The 20,329-nt window shown below is 35.2% G+C and overlaps 1 protein-coding gene across 2 annotated transcripts in view; it reads right to left on the bottom strand.

The window, feature by feature from the left end:
• Window positions 1-20,329, bottom strand: part of WDR35 (WD repeat domain 35) — a 66,609-nt gene that overhangs the window by 22,498 nt on the left and 23,782 nt on the right. Inside the window, exons 10-17 of one of the 2 annotated variants that reach the window (XM_053588637.1) lie at window positions 18,492-18,677; window positions 16,280-16,312; window positions 15,857-15,917; window positions 10,109-10,253; window positions 7,319-7,388; window positions 4,297-4,350; window positions 2,934-3,043; window positions 2,235-2,445 (exon numbers count right to left, since the gene is read on the bottom strand). In XM_053588637.1, the coding sequence (XP_053444612.1) occupies window positions 2,235-2,445; window positions 2,934-3,043; window positions 4,297-4,350; window positions 7,319-7,388; window positions 10,109-10,253; window positions 15,857-15,917; window positions 16,280-16,312; window positions 18,492-18,677 (870 nt within the window). The remainder of the gene's footprint in view (window positions 1-2,234; window positions 2,446-2,933; window positions 3,044-4,296; window positions 4,351-7,318; window positions 7,389-10,108; window positions 10,254-15,856; window positions 15,918-16,279; window positions 16,313-18,491; window positions 18,678-20,329) is intronic. The other variant, XM_053588638.1, reaches the window with a different exon arrangement.

The raw sequence follows: 20,329 nt of genomic DNA on the forward strand, positions 1-20,329 counted from the left end.
ATTAACTGTCAAAAATACATTATCTCCCGAATAACACGGAGTACTAGTCTTAATGAGACATACTTTTCTGTAGCTAGGCAGATCCAAAAAGTTCTCTGCTAGGCAGGGTGCAGTTGCTCATGCCTGTAATCCTAGCACTCTGGGAGGCCAAGGCAGGTGGACTGCCTGAGTTCAGGAATTCGAGACAGGCCTGAGCCAGAGTGAGACCTCATCTCTAAAAATAGCTGTTGTTGTGGCGGGTGCCTGTAGTAGTCCCACCTACTTGGGAGGCTGAGGCAAGAGGATCGCTTGAGCCCAATAGTTTGAGGTTCATGTGAGCTGTGACACCACAGCACTCAACCCCAGTGCAACTGAGACTGTCTCAAAAAAAAAAAATTATCTGTTATGAAGAGTATGTTCTCACATGACCAATAAGCAGCTAGAGGAGCAAACAGCAGAAAAGCCAAACAAGCAGGACTACAGCAAGCCAGTGTCCTTATGAATCAGAAAAAACACAGCAGCATTTATACAGTAAGAAGGCTGTAAGAAATCCCCCTAGCTCTAAATCTAACAGAAACTGAACTACACGCCAAGTCAGCAAAGAAACTCATATAAAAAATTCTTTTTTCTTAAAGAGTTGCTCTGTTAAAACTACTTAAGAAACACTTTCCACCAGGCAAAAATTCCACCTGGTGTTAGACTGCCCATGTATGCAACTCACACATTACGAGCAGCCAGATACGACAAACAGTGTCTCTGCTCCAGGCACACGATTGCTGACTTAGTATGAGCAAGGCCAGGGAGAGAAAAAGGACTCTAACATTCAAAAAGTATTCTATCCCCATCCTCAAGATTATCCAAGGTTACCTGTCAAATTTCCCCAACGGTTTGTGGCAAGAATCTTGGCCATTTAAAGGAAGCCCATGATTACAGATCGAATGTATTTCCTTTGAACCATGTCTCAGGGTCTAAGAATTACAAAGATCCTAAGACTCCTAAAAGGTTTAACACAGTCTTTGAGTACAATTTGTATCAGGTCATTTGCCAACCCAAAGATCCTGAGTAGGGTTCAAATGAGGAAATATGAAAATAATTTAGAGTATTAAAGGGGCAGTTTACTGCTAAATAAATGACTCTAGAAAATCTTTGGCAGTTCAGGAGCCCAAGCATGCAATTTTTTCCCAAGAAGGAAGCTTATAGATGCAAACAAATGGAAATAAATGACATAAAGCATTTAATAACTCATCTCATTATTTACACTAGCAGAATACAGAAGGAATACAGAAAATTCCAAATTGAAAATCCATCACTAATCCAAAAACCATCTAAAGGATTTATGTTCTTAGTGCTGTTTTGGTCACGCTACCTCTCAAATCATTCTGTATTTTCTAACATGAACAGATAAGCAGAAGAGAAGGAACAGATGAGGCAATTTCACAACTACATGTTTGGGGTTAGGTTGTTTTAAGAAATTTTGGCAAATAAAACTACTTATAGGGCGGCGCCTGTGGCTCAAGGAGGAGGGCGCCGGTCCCATATGCCGGAGGTGGTGGGTTCAAACCCAGCCCCGGCCAAAAAACAAAAAAAATAAATAAATAAATAAATAAAACTACTTATATTCTTCCTTTTTCTTTTTTAACTTTGACAAATAAAAAACAAACAAAAGGACTATTTAGTGACCAGGGTTCCATCTTTTAAAAAGAACAAATAGGCTCAGTGGCTTAAGCGAGCCTATTGGCTTAAGCCTGTGGCTTAAGCGACTAAGGCACCAGCCAAATACACCTGAGGTGGCGGGTTCGAATCCAGCCCAGGCCTGTCAAACAACAAGGACAGCTGCAACCAAAAAATAGCCGGGCGTTCTGGCATGCACCTGTAATCCCAGCTACTTGGGAGACAGAGGCAGGAGAATCACTTGAGCCCTGGAGTTGAGGTTGCTGTGAGCTGTGATGCCCCAGCACTCTACCCAGGGCAACAGCTTGAGGATCTGTCTCAAAAAAATAAAAATAAAAACAAATTAAAAGAACAAATAAATGCCTAAGAAGTACAAATGTTTAAAAGATAAGCATTATTCCCAGTAAAGACCAAATATTTCAAAAGACCACAGAAATGTTTCCACTTATTTTTAGAAATCCATGCAGCCATGTTGCTACTGGTTTGTGTTCAACAAATCTCTTAAAGAAACAAAGGGGAAATATCCAGGTTTTGATATTTGGCCCATTATTTACAGACTGTTAGCACTCATTTCTTGTTTTTACCTCAGGATCCAAGTTTCTGAAAACATACATTCTTGTCTTCTCCATCATTGCAAACAAATCAGGATTATCCTTAGCCCACTTCATATCCCAGACATCTTTTCGCTCCAATTTTAACAACTCGCCAATTACTTGCTGTCCTGTACTGTCTGTTACTCGAGCATCCAAGTCAAAGAAAGTTAGAATTCCTGAGATGTCTATGATAGCAAGACGACTAAAAATAATGTAATTGGAGAAGGGGAAAAAATTATAAAATTACTTTCAGTGGTCATGAGAATAAATACCTATAACCATTCTTCTTCAAAATCAGATTATCATAAACCTAGAATATAACAGAAATGGCTCCTGAAAAAATTTTTTTATAAATTTGACAGAATTAATAAAAATGGACTACTTTTCACTTTGCTTCCTTGTGAGAAAAATGGACCCAATGAGATTAAACCAACTGGTATGAAATAAAAAAGTCTCAATTCCCTTAAAAACTATAAAGATTTTTACTATTAATAGTAAAAATTTATGCTGTAATTTCCATATGCCCAGTTAGAGAAAGCATTTAAACCAAACATATTATAGTAAAGCCACACTAAATTTTAATACAAGTTCATAACAAAAACTTGTCGTTACACTTACTACATAAATCCAACAATCCAAATAGATAACTTCTAAGTCTACCATCTACATGAAGAGAGATTTCAGTCTTACCTAGAATTGCAATTCAAGGATAACTGGTAGGCTCGACAATCAAGGGAAATTTTTTGAATCAAACCAACATTAGGAAGACTGTATCTCTGAATGGTGCCTGATTCACGACCCTAAGGAAATTACTTCTGATTACTTAAACACATTTGCCATGACAATATTGAATTACAACTATAGGTTTCTCTACGTGTCTATACATTTGTTTGAAAATCAAAGTAATGGCATTATTACAAATTCTCAATTTTGGTCATGAAATATGTTATAAAGTACATATTTATCTACTAATTTAAGACCTATTTAAAACAGTTAATAGTGGTCTAATTTTTTTTCATGTGATGTTCAAGAAAGAAGTCAGAAACATAGCTTTTTGGCAACAAACAAAATTTTACATCATACGGTTATTTACAGCTTTTGTCTAGGTTAATATTCAGGGTACATTAAAAACTAAAACATTATAGAACTTGAATTTAATTTCATATACATATATGAAAAATCGATACAAGATCACGATATAAAACAGTGGGTACTGAAAGTCTAGGTTTTTATCTTACTAGTTTTTTGGCAAGGAGAAAGATGATATGAAAGCAGTGATATCATATCACTGATATCAGTGATATCATAAATTAATAGTTTAATTATTTTTTAAAAATAAAACAATATAATTTTCTATGCAACTGTGCAATCAGTGTAACCTGATTACTGTACCCTCAACAAACCCCCAACAATAAAAAAAAAAAAGAGTAAGTACAATAGACAAAACTAGAACTGGAATACACACTATTAAGGCTCTGCTTACATAATTCAAATACAATAATCTCACCAACATTACTATATTAAGTAAACATTTATTTCTAAAATTAATATTTTCAAATGTGAGCACTCAAGAAAAGAGCCATGGATTCTATTTGAAAAAAATGAGCAGAAATTTGCTTTGGACGACTCTATTTTTTTGGCTGGCAAACACACTTGTCTTCATTCTATGTCTTACAAAAGTAGCTGAGCCAAAGCACTTTCTTTAAATATAAAATACCAAGCTACAAAGTGGAGGAAACTTTCTAAGACCTACAACCACCACACAATCTGCTCCACATCTATTAACCTTTATAGGGCTCATTCATCCCATGTTAAAAATTCTAAGTGTACTTTATCTTCTGAGATGTCCTTCATTCTATTGCTTTTATCAATAGCTGTTTCGGCAAATAATTAACAATACATAAAGGCAAGTATTAAAACCTCCTTACTTCTTATACTGAACTCAGTAAAAGTCGGGATGCCACAAGATAATATTCAAATTCAAAACTTGTTGCTTTAACCTTTTTATAATTTAAATAATTATATTTCATAAAATAAGTTTTTTACAACTTACCACAATCAATATCTTATCAGATGCAGTTATGGCACAAATTGGATCCCTTGTGCCCTAAAATAAATCAATCATTATTATTTAACAAATATTTACTGAATAACTAATCCAGTATAAGGTAGTATGCAATTCAATGAGAAGAATATGCCAATAATATATTTTTAACATATATTTATTCACTGAGCATCTACTATGTGCCAGAGCTACAGCTAAAGTCTACTGAGGAAGACACCTAAAGACAGTACAGTTTGATAAAAGAAGATGTAAAAACAGAGGTTAGGAGGGCATAGAAGAAGGAGCATCCAAGTTACACCACAGTGGAAAACCCCAAGCTGAGTCCTAAAAGATGAGCACACACCAAAGTGATGAAAGGTAAAACGTCATGGCACTGCAACACCCTGAAGGGTTCTCCAGTGCATTATGTTTAGTTTGGAGAGCTAATCTCAAAACTGTCTCAAGGCGATGAATCTATTGAAATGAAGGACAGGTTAGTTGTTGCCAGTGGGCAAGTCAGGGCTGGAAGTAGGTGAGAAAATGAAGAAGTAGCATGAAAGGAATTTGTTTATAGTGATAAAAGTACATAGAAGTACACACATACACACACGTAAGTACACAGAAAAATAAGAGAAAACTAAATATGAAATAAGGTCATAGTCTGGACAACAGAATGGTATCCATGTTAATTTCCCATGTTCTTCCCATATTCTACTACACTTTCATAAGATGTCACCATTAAAGGAAGCCAAATGAAGGGACTATTTTTCCAATTTCCAGTGAACCTATAATTATTTCAAAATTATTTCAAAATTTGGTTTTAAAACCAAAGAAGAAAAAAGCTAGCACAGCAAGTTCAGGAACCGACAAGTCATTTGGCATAGCTGGTATCTGAGAAATGTGCTAGAAAAAAGAAGTAAGCTAGAAAAGGGAAATAGTTGTGGGTATCTATACTTTATTCTAAAAACCATGGGAACTTTGTGAAGGTTTATGACTTGAGAGGAGAAGGGCTATATGATCAGATTTCAATTTTGGAAAGGTTGCACAGGCCAGTGGTATGATAAAAGATTGGCAGAGTGACTATGGGGAAAACTGACAGTAGAGAGGCTACTCTGTACTAGCCATATGTCACCATTTGAATACAAATTCAGCTAAGTAAGGCGAAATTAAAATTTAAAATTCAGATCCTCAGTCAAACTAGTTACTTTTTAAGTGCTCAAACTAGTTACTTTTTAAGTGCTCAATGGCTGGTGGCTACTGCACTGGACAACAAAAATATACAATATTTCCATTATCACAGAAAGTTCTATTGGGCAGGAACAAATAAACTAATGATAGACTGAGTCAACTGATAAAGAGATGGAAAGTAGGAAGCCAATTTCAGAGAAAGTTCTGAGAATCAATAGGACTTGATGATTTACTAGGTGCAAAGAGTAAGAGAAAAGGTGTTCTAAAGATTCTTGCAAAGATAGTGAAGCCAGTTGCTGAAATACGGAATTTACATGGAGAAATGGATTTGAGTTCGGCCTCCGACAGGTTAAACTTGGAATACTTTTGAGCCAATTTCTTACTATCCAGAAATTAGAAAAACAACACTAGAAATACAGATACTATAGTCATCAGCCAATTTCTTACTATCCAGAAATTAGAAAAACAACACTAGAAATACAGATACTATAGTCATCAGCATGGGTTCCAATAAGAACACCAAGAAGAGTGTATTAATCAGTGATAAAAGTAGATTGCCTACAATGGATATTAGGCAACACCACAATAAGATATGGTAGATAAGCCTTTAACGAAGATGACTAAGGAGGAAAAATCAGCCAGGATAATGTGGTTTCATGAAAGTCAAGAAGGAAAGAGTGATCAAAAATACTAAGTGTCATGTACCACAAACAGACCAAAAAATATAAAGACAGAAAAATTCCTATCAGACTTGTTGATTTAAAGGTCTCTGGAAACCAGAATGCAATGGAGTGAAGATGGAATGCGTAGTCAGAGAAAGATGAATACATAATAGTCTTTCAGAAGCTCAGCTATGCAAGGATGAAGAGGCAGGGGGAGTGGACGGAAGAAGATGTATGGATGACAACAGAGACTTTTGCTCTTAAGATAAGAGTGATTTTATTATATTTTATGTAAGGGTATAGGGAAAGAACTAGTTGATGATAAATCAATTTGAAATTTCCTAAAAGTTCCCTAATAGAAAAGACTGTTTCTTAATCACCAATAGATTTCCAATACCTACTCCAATGTTTGACACATAATGTACATTCAACAAATATTCGGTGAATAAATGAGTGGATATGTGGATAACTAGATGGACTCTTGCATAATCTAGTGGATAGGCCACTAGATCTGCTGTTAAAAGATCTAAGCTTGAACCCTCACTTCATTACTTAATCATTTTGTGACCCGGAGTAAACCAGTGAAGTTTTCTATCAGTTTTCTAACCTGTAAGATGGAGAAAAGACTACATGCTAGCTGCCTGAGTTGTAAGCATCAGATAAGAAATTAGATAAGAAAGTACTCCATAAATAGGCACTGCTTTAAATACTCTTAGAAAATCATCAAAAGTTGTTTACTAAAATATTAAATTACATGAATTATAAAAAAAAGCATATTTCCATAAAGGGACAGTGCATTATGTTACCTGCACACAACACGTGCATATTCACTAATAAGCCAGAGGTGACAGACAAACCCATGGTTGGTTGATAGATAAAGAGATAAACAGATGGCTGCTAAGAAGGAAAGGATGAGAGGGTGAGGAGAAATTATATCCTCCAATATAGTAGGCTTTTCTAAGTAGTATCATATTAGCTACTCGTCCCCACCTATCACTTTTATTTAGTTTAAGAATTTTTAAGATCTAGAAAAAAGTTTACAGAATAGAAATTTTTTCAAGAATAGCTAACGTAATTTCCTATTCATTGGAAAAAAATTCTTTTTCCAGTCTCAAAATAAAATTACAACATTTCCAAATCTATAAATATTAACATTTTCTGGTAAAAACAAAATCACCTACTTGAACAGCTCTACTATAATCAAACATCCCATCCATTGCTCCAGAAGGAGTATCATCAACATGATAAATTCTGTTAAAAAAAAAAAGATCAGAATTTCAAAGAAAGTTGAAGTAAGGATTTTATTATTTCATAATCTCTAGAACAATTAAAGGATTTTATGACACCAATGAACAGTGTTATTTAACACAAAAATTCTAATTATTTTCGAGAGTTCTTGACACAACTAAACCTTATAAAGGTAGAAACTATCCACAGGTGTTTACTAATTACACAAGTGATACATCCCTGAAAGTCATGCCAAAATCATATATTGCCAATGAATTTCATTAAGTCCCAAGAGATACTTTACATTACTCTCCAGCTGAGAGAGTCAAGAGTCAAGAGTAACTTCTTATACACTTTCTCAGTTGTTAGTTCATAATTTCCCTTCTATCTATGAGTTCATTAAAATTAAAACCTACATGGATTTGGAAAGCTCTGATTAATGGAATTTTTCTTTAGAAGCACAGAAGCCTTCCCTACCCTTTCTGTGTTAATGAGTATGTACCACTTTTGGACGTCCACCATCTGTCTGGTACCTGTACTTGTGTTATAACATTTATTTACATCACCGTGTCTCTGCTGGTTTACTTGTCTCACCCACAAGGTGGTGAGTTCCTTAGAAGCAAAGACCATATATCTACTGTCCCTAGCACAGCACCAAACATTGTCAAGTACTATATGATGAATAATTATTAAAATGAAAGGAAGACAGATGACAAAGTAGCTCTGAGGCTCTAGGCAAATTACCTAACTTCTCTGAACCTCAATTTCTCCACCTGTAAAACAGGGTATCAAATTTCCCTCTGCAGTGTTTCTGAGATTCATAAATAACACAATGTTTGTAAAGCACATAAGCAAAAAGCTTGACACAAAAAAGTGTTCAAGAAATGGTAGTTGTAATATAATCACAGGAAATCATGTCATTTCCTATTTTTTAAATACCATGACATTTTATAATTGTAAATTTTAAATCATAATTGTACTTTCATTAATATAATAAAGAGATCAATTCAGAAATAAATTTAACGGAAATGTATTAAGATAAGACACGTACTAATTTAGAGGTACCACATGTTTCTGCATCTTAATACATTTCTTTTAGTATATTCGGTCCTATTTAGTTATCACAAAGTAAAAGTCAGGGCGGCACCTGTGGCTCAAGGAGTAGGGCGCCGGTCCCATATGACGGAGGTGGGGGGTTCAAACCCAGCCCCGGCCAAAAAAAAAAAAAACAAAGTAAAAGTCAAAGATTAGAGGAGGAGGTCCCCCAAGAGATCATTTAGTCCAGCTCCTTCTCTTAAAATAAGAAAGATACCACAAGAAAGTCATTCTGACTGAAGTTCAGACTCAGACAAACCTGGCTTTCTGTCCCATACTTATCAGCTGATGATCTTTGACAAGTAATTTAAACTCATGTATCTCAGTTTCTTCTCTGTGAAACAAGAATAGGAAGAGTGCCAACTACACTTACAAAGTGTCCAGCGCATACAAGAAGTACTCAATAAATGTTGGGGGTTATCACCATCATCAGCCATATTTTACAGATGAGAAACTGAAGTCCCAGGAGAAACTGCCCAAAGTTATTAAAACCAGTCAGAATATCACAGACATATAAGGAAATGCTGAGTTGGCTAAAAGAGTACACATACTCTATGGAGACACTAAATGTTTTTGTCTCAATTTAGTCCTATGATCTGTCTTGTCCTTGAAGACTTTAGGTCTCTGCTTTTCATTGCTATGCCAATAAATCCTACCAGCCGGAAGACTACCACACACTAACCTCAAAGAGGCCAAACGTTCTTTCTATTTAGTTTTCCAACATCACTATGAAGATAAAATATTTTTCAACTGTTTTTTTCCTCCTTCCACATGAATTCACATATTCAAAACCCACTTACTGGGGATATATCGCCTAAATAGTACATGCGTGAGTCTTACAGGGAAGGGAAGGTTTCATTAAGATTTCAAGTATATGTGAGGGAAGATGATGCTTTCAAAATACAACCTGGGATTTCTGACATGACTCCCGCCAACACAGACCCACATCCTTATTAAGAATCATTAGAGTTTAAAACATTGAACAAAATGCTTTACTTAAAGGTTTAAGGTAACAACAAAAGGGCAAAACACAAAGAGTAACACTAACAGAAATAATTCCACTTACAAAACACAGCAAATGCATCTTCACCTTGAGACTTCCTACAGGGAATCTCCCCATCCAACCTCTCTATGTAGTGGAGCCCTCTTTATCCTACTTAGCGGAAGTAATTCCAACCACACACACCACAGAACCCAGGCAAAGAGACAAAAGCTAAGTCCCCAGTTCATCCCACCTAAAGACCTTTTCCATGTCTGTATCTAAGGACCTGCCTCTCCTCGGGTGATTGATAGTAAAATCAACTCCACCTTCCCTAAAAAGTTCTGTACCACTAACCCATAGGAGTGAAGGTTTATTTAGACACCTGGATCTCAATTGAATAATCCTGTTTCAGTATAGCATTATAGTGCTAATCTGGGAGGGGTAGGTGAGTGAAACAGCTATTTCCTTATAAAAACACGGATTTCTACCCTACCCTCATGCTACCTCTCTTTTATTTCAATAAATCTAAACAGATATATGAAAGATGCTCAAATTAATGGAAAAATACGAATCAAGGCACTTTACAGTTCCCAAGCATAATTTATAATTACCTATGTCTGATTTAAATGGAATTGAGCTATTAAAAAATAAGTATCAAAATATATACCTTTCTCTCCCTTCTTTTCGAGACCGTGTGATTTGATTAATTTCCAGTGCTGTGAGCTTCTTTGCCACACGATACTGCCAAATATAAAATGCTTCTTTTGAAGCTGCTATCACGTGGGTTTTGGTCATTGCAACAAATAACGGTACTATTGAAAAGAACATTAAGACAATTAAGCTATAGTTACACAGAATCACGGAATGTTTCTACTGCAAAAGACTTCTGTAATCACTGACTCCAACCCTTTCATTTTACCGACAATCTACCCACACGTAGTCTCTGAAATCAGAAAATTGTGTATACATTTTTTGGCACATTCTACATATTAGAAATATTTTCTTCTAAACAAATGGTTTTTTATCTGTCTCATTTCTTGGAGAACATTTAATTGAGCTCCTACTATGTATCCTTTTATGAAACAGGTAGCCTCATCAAACCTATCCTATAGATAAATAAATAGCAGATTAAAGAAATAAAATAACTTGCCCAAGGTCACAAAACACAAAATAAACAATATAAAATTAACATATGTACACTCACACAAAATATGTAAAAGCAAAAAACTCCTTCACAAACGACCATTTTAGTGTGTTTTGTAAATTTGTGAATAGTTAAAACAGTATACTACTTAATTTTTCTATTTATTAATACTATGCAAAGTCATCATTAATATGGTCAGAAAAAAAAGGAATGATGTTAATAGGAGCTGCCATGTGTGGATTTTTTGCCACCATCCAAATTAATGATAATTAAGACAGTAAGAGACTTAGAAACTAAACAACGAATTAGAAACTAGTCGAATAGAATGATATGAATTGAGGGGATTAACAATTAGGGGATTCAAAATCAGGACTTTTATATGCTAAATACTCAGTATAAGAAAGAACATCATTTAAAAAAAAAATTTTTTTCTTCACAATTGTTAGGATTTTCTTATTCACGATGCGTACTATTAATGACCTCTGGAGGGAGCTGAAAGCCAAGTTTCTTGGGGAGAACAATTCGCTGAAAGCCAGGCACGCAGAATAGAAGCAAAGCCTCCAGGAGGCACTCACACCAAGCCGGGGTTTGCTTTCTTTCCCTGACTTTGTTCATCTTCACTAAATCCTAAGGTATTTGCCCAATTTAGTAAATTAGGAATAGGAACCCGATGCTGGTTCCTATGAGGCCCTTAGCATGATGTGAAGTAAGTTAGCTCGTTCCTATGATGCCCTTAGCATGATGTGAAGTAAGTTGCTTTCTAATAAAATAAAACTTTTTCTGAGCAAGCAAAAGCATTTTCCAACCTATATTTACAATTTTAAATTACACTCATGTTTCCTTTTGATGCATCCTAAATACTCACAAGGGTTTATCATTAAGCCTGATTACTTCAAAATTAAAATGTTAGAGGTTCGAGGTAAGAGTCAGACATCTTGGATTCAAATTACAGGTCCTTCCTAACTCTGTGACCTTGAGTAAATTGTTTTCTCTGAACATGTTACTTACTATAAATTATTGGTAAAAAATAATGCCAACCCTATAGAGATGTTTCAGGGTATTTGGGGGTTTTGTTTGTTTTTTGTTTGTTCGTTTGTTTGTTTGTTTGTTTAAGACAGAGTCTCACTCTGCTACCCCAGGCTTGAGTGTGGCAGCATTAACCTAGCTCCCATACACCTCAGACTCCTGGGTTCAAGCAATCCTCCTGCCTCTCCAGTAGCTGGGACTACAGGCACCTGCTACACACCTGTCTAATTTTTCAATTTTTAGTAGAGACGGGGTCTCACTCTTGCTAGGGCTGGTTTTGAACTCCTGCGCTCAAGCTATCCTACCCCCTCAGCCTCCCAGGGCACTAGGACTGTGGCATGTGCCATCACCACACGCAAGCTCAAGGTTTAAAAGAGATAATAAATATAAAGGGTAGCCTCGGTGCCTGTAGCACAGTAGTGACAGCGCCAGCCACATACACAGAGGCTGGCGGGTTCGAACTGGCCCAGGCCAGCTAAAACAACAGTGACAACTGCAACAAAAAATAGCCGGGCGTTGTGGCGGGTGCCTGTAGTCCCAGTTACTTGGGAGGCTGAGGCAAGAGAATCCTTTAAGCCCAAGAGTTTGAGGTTTCTGTGAGCTGTGACGCCATGGCATTCTACTGAGGGTGACACAGTGAGACTCTGTCTCAAAAATAAATAAATAGTATAGCACAGTGCCTTGCCTAAACGCTTAATAATTTTAATACTCAATAGTTAGGCCAGCGCAGTGGTTCATGCCTATAATCCTAGCACACTGAGAGGTAGAGGTGGGTGGACTGCCTGAGCTCAGGAGTTTGAGACCGGTCTGTGCAAGAGCAAGACCCCATTTCTACTAAAAATAGAAAACCTAGACCGGCCTCATGCTGGGCACCTGTAACTCTATCTACTCAGGAGGCTGAGGCAAGAGGATTGCATGAGCCCAAGAGTTTGAGCTTGCTGTGAACTACAGCACTCAACTCAAGGTGATAGAATAAGATTCTGTCTCAAAAATACTAATAAGAAGAAGAAGAAGTATTGAACTTTTTAAAAATAATGCCAGACAGTATTCTACGCGCTTTACATATATTAACCCATAACTTCTCTATAAAGTAGGCATTCTTATCCCCACTTAGCCAAGAAACTAAAGCATCGGATAGTTATAATTTGCCTATGTCAGCTACAAAGTGGTAAAGCTGAACACAAACCCAACCGGGCTCCAGAATCTGTGTTCTTAACCACTACAGCAGACTGACCTTCTTAAGGATGAAAAAGTACTAGTTAGATGTGGCTGCTTATTATTTTTACTTTTATTATTTACACAGGTTTTTATAATAAAACAATATACAAATTTTCCAGTCAATAGAAAAACCAAATACAAACATATTTAAAACCTATGCTCTTTTGGAGATGGTAATGAATTCAGCAAATATGGGTAGATGATCGTGACCATATACATTTTGCTAGATATTTATTAAAAGATCCATCCTACCCAAACTAAGATTCTGGGGAAAAGAAGACTAAGTTTTAACAGACAGAAGGTTTTATGAAAAGAACACAACCAAGATAAAAGCATTTTGTGCCCCTCTCAACTATTCGATACCTGCAAAGAAAAAATTCAAAATATCTAGAAAAGTAATTAGAAAAAAGTTTAATGAAAATAATTATCTTCTATTAATTGAACTTTGTGACACTAATAGGCAGTTGTTACTAGCCAAGCAAAGATGTAAAATAATTTAAAGCAATCTAGGAATTCCCATATAAATGAAAGCTGCTTGTAATATTTTAATGCTAAGGTCTGAAATAAATGCTTACATCTGTAATGTTCCCCTACTTTCCTACTTATTCATTTCTCAGCCCTTTAAAGAGCTGGTAAACTGAAATTGCACTGAAATGTTTTCAACAAATTAACTTTCCCTGGAATATAAGAAAAACTTAGTGCATGTGTCAGAGACCATCGTTAGAAAGCTGCCCACGTGATTCTGCTAAAATGACTACAGCACAAGCATCCTAGTACTTCCTGGTCACTTTTCATGCCTTTGTTCCTCTGCAAATACTGTTTTCTCTCCTTAAAATACCACCTGAAGAAATACTTCACCATATAAAACTCAGCTCAAATGAAACCTTCTCTAAGTAAAAAAGATGTCCCTGACATCCTTATGCACCAATCTATTTATCCAGAACCTAGCATAATACATAGCATACAGCAGGAAAGCAGTTAAGTCATTAATCAATGGACTATTTTAATTATCTGTTTAGAAATCCCACAGGAAATGTCATAATTAATTTCTTATTGTTCCCAATGACCAGCATAGAATTTGAAACAGTATATATTTATTGATGGTTTTATAAGTAAATGATTATCATTTTTTATTTACATGATAGAAAATAAATATTTTCTATCCATTCAGCAAACATTTTATTATAGGCTAAGCACAGTGTTAGGTCATGGGGCTATGGAAATTAGTTAGACAGATCTTTAAGGAGTTCAAAAGATGGGGAAGACAGATGAGGAAATCAGTAATCACAGGGCAGAATGATAAATACTTTGGATAGAAGTTCATCAAAGGTATTATGAGGGCTAGACACAAGAGCACCAAAAAAGGGTAGCTGACTCCTATGTGTAGAGTACAAGAGTCCAACTCATAAACTTCTATAATAATATATAAAGTTCTTTTTAAAAGTTTCTAAAGAAATTGTCAAGAGGAAGAATAGGCAGTAAGTGGCAAAACAAAAATAATATTAAATACAGCATCACTAGCATACTTTTCGTGTGTTAGCCTCCAGTACTCATGAAAATTTGGCAGAGAGGCTTAAAAAAGGAATTTTACAGGATATGTATGAAATAAAAATGTTGAGTCTTTGGCTGTGTTTGCTACAGACCAATGAAAGAACTGTTTGTTCAAATTTCAGCGAGGGAGACTGCAAAAAAAACAAAAGTTTTCAGATTCAAAAATACGAATAAGTATTGCCCTCAAGTATTTGCCATTTTATGAAAGGGAAGGATTTACATTTAGCTTTATTTAAAAAAAAATAGTCTACCTGTGATAAAAATTACTTCAACATTAACCTAAAATCATTATAATCTGTTAAAAACTTTTGATATTGAAAGAAAAAGCATACAATCTGAAGAATGACAGAATTTATCCCTTTTAGACTATTATGAATCTAATAAATAAAATACATTCATGTGACAAGAGTCTGTAACAATTTTAACCTAAGCTTCTTATGAAAGAACACTAATATCTGTAGATATGTATGTAAATATGTCCATAAATAAAACATGCCTATATAGCAATGAATGTAAGAAATGAAGTTGAAATGTTTCAATATATCAGAGGAGGTGGGTTACCAAGACTTTGAGACCATTATTTTTCACTCTCACTCAAAGAGCTTAGCAAAATACAAACACTTAGAAAGTAGACATTGACATTTGATTGTTATGACTAAATATCTAATGGGGGAGGGGAATGACTAATTCTCAGGCTCAGAAAATATTTCAATGGGTTTTTAACTTATTAAATTTAATAATTTTTATAATATCATATCCAAAACACCTACACTATCATACGCTTTAAAAGAAAACCATTACTTTTGGAAGTTACAGTGAAATGCCAACAAAATATTTGTTAATGATTTTTAACAATCCACTTAGGATAAGATTTGGAATTTTTAATGGATTGCTTTCCTACTTATTGGATATAGGGAATGGTAAATCTAAAGTAACAAATGTTCTCTGAAAACAAAACATCCAGAATTTTTTAAAGCTGTCCCTATTCAAACTGTTTTCATGAGAAAAATCTGGAAAAGGCAAACTAACTTTTACAAGCAGCTAAAGTGTTTTTATGGAAAAGAGGTATTTACAGGCAGTTTATTAAAAATAAAAGTGGTTTAATAGCAAAATTCTTTCTATAATCCTCAATTTATTACATACTAATCATTAGATCGCATACCAATTCCCTTACAATTGTATTTCTCATTTAAAGGAAATCATGGCAGTTTAGCATTTACAAAATTATAGTGATTTTTAGACAAAGTAAACTTATAATTTATTGTAGGAACCAGAATGCTATTTGAAAGTGAAATGGGGCATTATTAATGATTCTACCGTGATCCACACACTAGTATGGATCTGACAAATCAGCAAGTATGGTCATCTTCATTTTAAAGAATATGACTCTAATTAAGAAATACCATTGTGAGGTCTTTAGTGGTTTAAATAAAATCTGATTGGAGAGGGAACAAATATTAATTAATATTTCCTTACCAATATCAATGTATTTGGGATCCAAAGGTGTGCCAATAGAATTACAAAGAACTAGCACAAACTGTGAACAAATAAAAAGAGTGTCAGAGCTCCTGCTTATAAGTAATAAAGAGAACATGCTTAACATGTATCATGCTTATCTCGCTTTGAAGTATGACTATCTGAGAAATAACTGATAAAATTTTCAAGTGCAAAGAATAGCAGACAAAAAGAAGATCATTAAATATAAACATGAGTTAAAATTAAACCAAGACAGATTTCCCAATGTAATGGAAAACAGGGGTCTTTAAAAGGATGCTTAAGAAACACAAGCACTTGGCTACTTTTCACCATTTATACTCCTCAAGTTCCTGATCAGCTTTAATCTCATAATTCATTTTTAATCCTACAGCCAGCTATGAAAGAGCTAAGTTAAGTTGTTACCATTGCTCCAAATGTCTCCATCTCATTCTCCTCCTTTGAAGCAATATATAAATGACATGAGAAATTCAGGAAAAAAAAATAGTTAATTCAAAAAAGACATGATCCAATAAGGTCAAAATGACTTATGTACAAATAATTAGCAATGACTGATATTAGGCAAATAATCAAGCATGATGCACATTTCACATCACATTGTTTAAAAGTGATTGTCATCCTTACAATTAGTCACCTTTTCTTTATCTTGTACTAAGACTACTACTATAGATGTTTTCCTGACTAAAATAACAATTTCAAATAAATCAATTCTCTATGTACTATTTACATATAGAGTTTTCCTTTTTCAACATCTCAAAATTTACTCAATAATTTCATAAATATAAACTAAATGATAAAATTTATACTAAAAATAATCAAAATTTCCCCTTCCACTACTTAAAATAAGCTACTTTACTGCTACAAAATATCAGAAATAAATCCTATTCTTTAACTTACTTTTCATTTATACATTTTATGCTCATAGTTTCAAGAAACAAATAATTCTACAGCTTCTTACTAAAAATGGCAATCCCCCCTTAACTTTTCATTTCCTGCTCCCTTTAACTCATCCTTTTACTGTTTACCTCTACAAATTTAAATACATGTTGACAGTGCTACTTCTTGTTTTATTTTATTTCCCATTATGAATGATAAATATTCAACTTTCTACCCTACCGCACACCCACCAAACAGGGGCACATTTCCATCCCTCTTCTACTTGTGATTATTTTTGGTGTCTGCCTTTTAAATTGCATGCTTCCTGCAAATGTCTGACAATTTTTGTGAATCTGCTTATACTTAAGAGTGAGACACTAAAAAGCTATTTGGAGCATCTTTACTTCAAGGAGATGGACAAGGCTGCTTCCCTGGGGAATCCCAATCTCAGTCTCTTTAAAGGACTATTCTCTTGAATAGGTCTCCTCCCAAGAAGACTCATCTAATCTCATCTCAAAGCTCAATGCTTGGCTGCCAGTGTTCTGGAAACCAAATGGAAAAAAAACACTCAGAGGAAATTGAGTAGCAAATTTTAATTGTCTTGTTTTCAGCAGAGATCCTCCACCCTCAGCTATGCTTGGTGCCCTTCTGCATAGGACTTTTTGATCCTCTTCAGAGAGTAAACCCCAGTCTTAATAGTTGGTAGAAGGGCAGCTGCCTATGAGGTCAGGAAAGGGGAAGAGATCTGGGGATCTACTTCTCTATGTCTTTTTTTTTTTTAAGTTTTCTCTTTCCTGCATAATCTCTGGTGCTTCCAAATTGCTTTTGTTAATGTTTATTAGCTTCCCCCACCAAGTATCCCTTAGTCCTATCTCTCTTTAGGATTCTGTGATATATACTGGTTACCTTTTTGTTTTCTCCATGAATGGCTTATGAGTTAGCTTTCTTAAGTCTGCTAAGGTAATTACTACTAATCACTTACTTTCTAACCCACAAAATTTTGTTACCATTTCCTTTCTCTTTTTGGTCCCTATGGGCTTATGACTTTTTTTAAAGAATACCTTTTCTGTTCTTTTAACAAGTTTCAGGAGAGAACAAAGTCAAATGTGGTTGTACAGATGGTCATCTTTAACCAAAAACTCTATACTTTGTAATGGAATGAAATAATTTATAAGACAGCCAGATATTAGTAGTCCTTTGTTGAAATATTTACAGACTTCTGCAAATATTTAAATTGTTACTATACTTTTAAAAAATACAATTATATATTTTTATGCTATGACACATTTTATGACATATAAAAGCACTATAACTCCAAACAAAAGTATATTTCTCAAGGACAAAAGCTACCCAACTATTTTAAGTGTTCATTGTTACATAATTTTTTCAGGATTTATACATACTGAGTATCCAAATTTTCGTTTTTGCTAACAGAATTTTAAGTTTGAAAGGGATTGTGGTATTTTAAATATACAGGAGCATTTCAGAGACAAAAAGCTTCAGTACTGAACTGTTCAATAAAAACTGCCAATGGTTAGCTGATGGAGAAAAAAAAAATCCAGGGACACAGAATCAATGCAGTTACAAAGTTTTCCAAAACAGTTGTAGACAGACATGATCAATAGACCAAATATTTTGCTATACTTTCTAGTACAGACATATTTTAAAAAGTAGATAACTTTATCCCTATTCTGCCAAGTAGTTCACGGATTCACATCTCAAGATACAAAGGAACACTTACCTGAGGATGATTCTCATCAGCTTTTGTAGCCAAAATGCAGAAATCACCACAGGTAGTAATGGAAATGAGACTCTTCACATATTTAACGTATTTCTCATTGTTTTTTGTATCCCAAAAGACAACACAGTACTCTGGACGATCAGGTCTGGTATATGCATAAACTACAGTATTTGAGCAATAACCCCACTAGGAAGAAAGGAAGAAAAAAATAGAAGGAGGAAAAGAAGAGAGAAAAGGAAGAGGAATATTGAGCACTGGGAAAGAAAAATCATATTATTTTACATTTATTCTAGAAATATTGAAGATATGTGATTTATCAGTGCTAATAAAACATTTTTTCAGGAATAAAAGACAGGATTCAACCTTCAACTTAATGTCTAATCTCACTAAAATAACAAAAACATTTTAATGTAATACTTAAAAAATATAGATACTTATAAAATAAAGAATATGCTGTAAAAATAAATTCAGTTTGTCTAACTTATTTTAATTTGTAAGATTTAAGTTTCAATGGTAAAAAATTTCAATAGCTGATCATAACTGCCTTGGGGAACAATGGGAGAGTGATCCTTGCCGAAAGTGTAAATTCTGGGTCCCCGACCCAAAAAAAAATCACAAAACTTGCTTTGGGCCAGGTACAGTGGCTCACACCTATAATTCCAGCCCTCTGGGTGGCCAAAGCAGGAGATCCCTTGAGCTCAGGAGTTTGAGACCAGCCTGAGCAAAATCGAGAACCTGTGTCTCTACTAAAAACATAAAAATTAGCCAGGCACCGTGGCAGGCATTTGTAGTCCCAGTTTCTCAGGAGGCTGAGACAGGAGGATTGTCTGAACCCAGGAGTTTGAGGTTGCTGTGAATTAGGCTGACATCACAGTATTCTAGTCTGGGCAACAGAATGAGACTCTGTCTCAAAAAAAAAAAAAAAAAAAAACTTGCTTTATCTTTTCCTCCATCCATATTTTTATATTTGCTTTTATCAGAGTAACATATGCAGATAGTTTATAGTCAAATAATTGTACATGGCTTATTTAAAACAAACAAAAACAAAATGCACTGAGAGGCCAAGGAGTATGGATTGTGAGATGGCAAGACCCCCACAACCTGGGAGGTGTGTTCAAGGAACGACCCCCAAACTGCTTCTCCTCCCTTCCTAAAACAGTAGTCCTTTCTCCTTGCTCCCTCTCCCAGAAAGCACATAGCCTTCTCTCCCTAAAGTTAATCTTTTCCCCATGTACTATTACTTTCCCTCAACCTTGTAAGATGAAAATATTCCCACTCCCTTTCCTTTCAGATTTGCAACATTGTTAGTATAAGCAACCTTGCTCAGGTACTATATAAATAAAGCTGTTCATACCCTTGGGTACTGGCTGCAGTCATCAGCTGCACCAGACCTCCCGACCCCATCACTTCTAGCTCTTGTGTGATCTTTGTCTCTTGTGCGTCTTATTTTCTCATTCCCCACATTCCCAGTCTGGTTCGTTTACTCTTTGCACGGGCTCACTCACAAAAGAGGCAGGTGGATTGCTTGAACCCAGGAGTTTAAGAACAGCCTGAGCAAGAGAGACATTCTGTCTCTAAAAAATAGCCAGGCGTTGTGGCAGGCGCCCATAGTCCCAGCTACTCAAGAGGCTGAAGCAAGAGAACCACTTGAACCCAAGAGTTTGAGGTTGCTATGAACTATAATGTCATGGTACTCAACCCCAGGGTGACTGAGTGAGACTCTGTCCTAAAAAACACACACAGAGAAAAAAAAAAAGCAAAAGGCAGATCCCCTGGCCCAATTTCCAATCAGGAATAGCTGTTTGGAATACAACTGTTTTAGTTGTGACTATTCTGGT

This window comes from Nycticebus coucang, chromosome 4 (genome assembly GCF_027406575.1).
Source record: "Nycticebus coucang isolate mNycCou1 chromosome 4, mNycCou1.pri, whole genome shotgun sequence".
Lineage (NCBI taxonomy): Eukaryota > Metazoa > Chordata > Mammalia > Primates > Lorisidae > Nycticebus > Nycticebus coucang.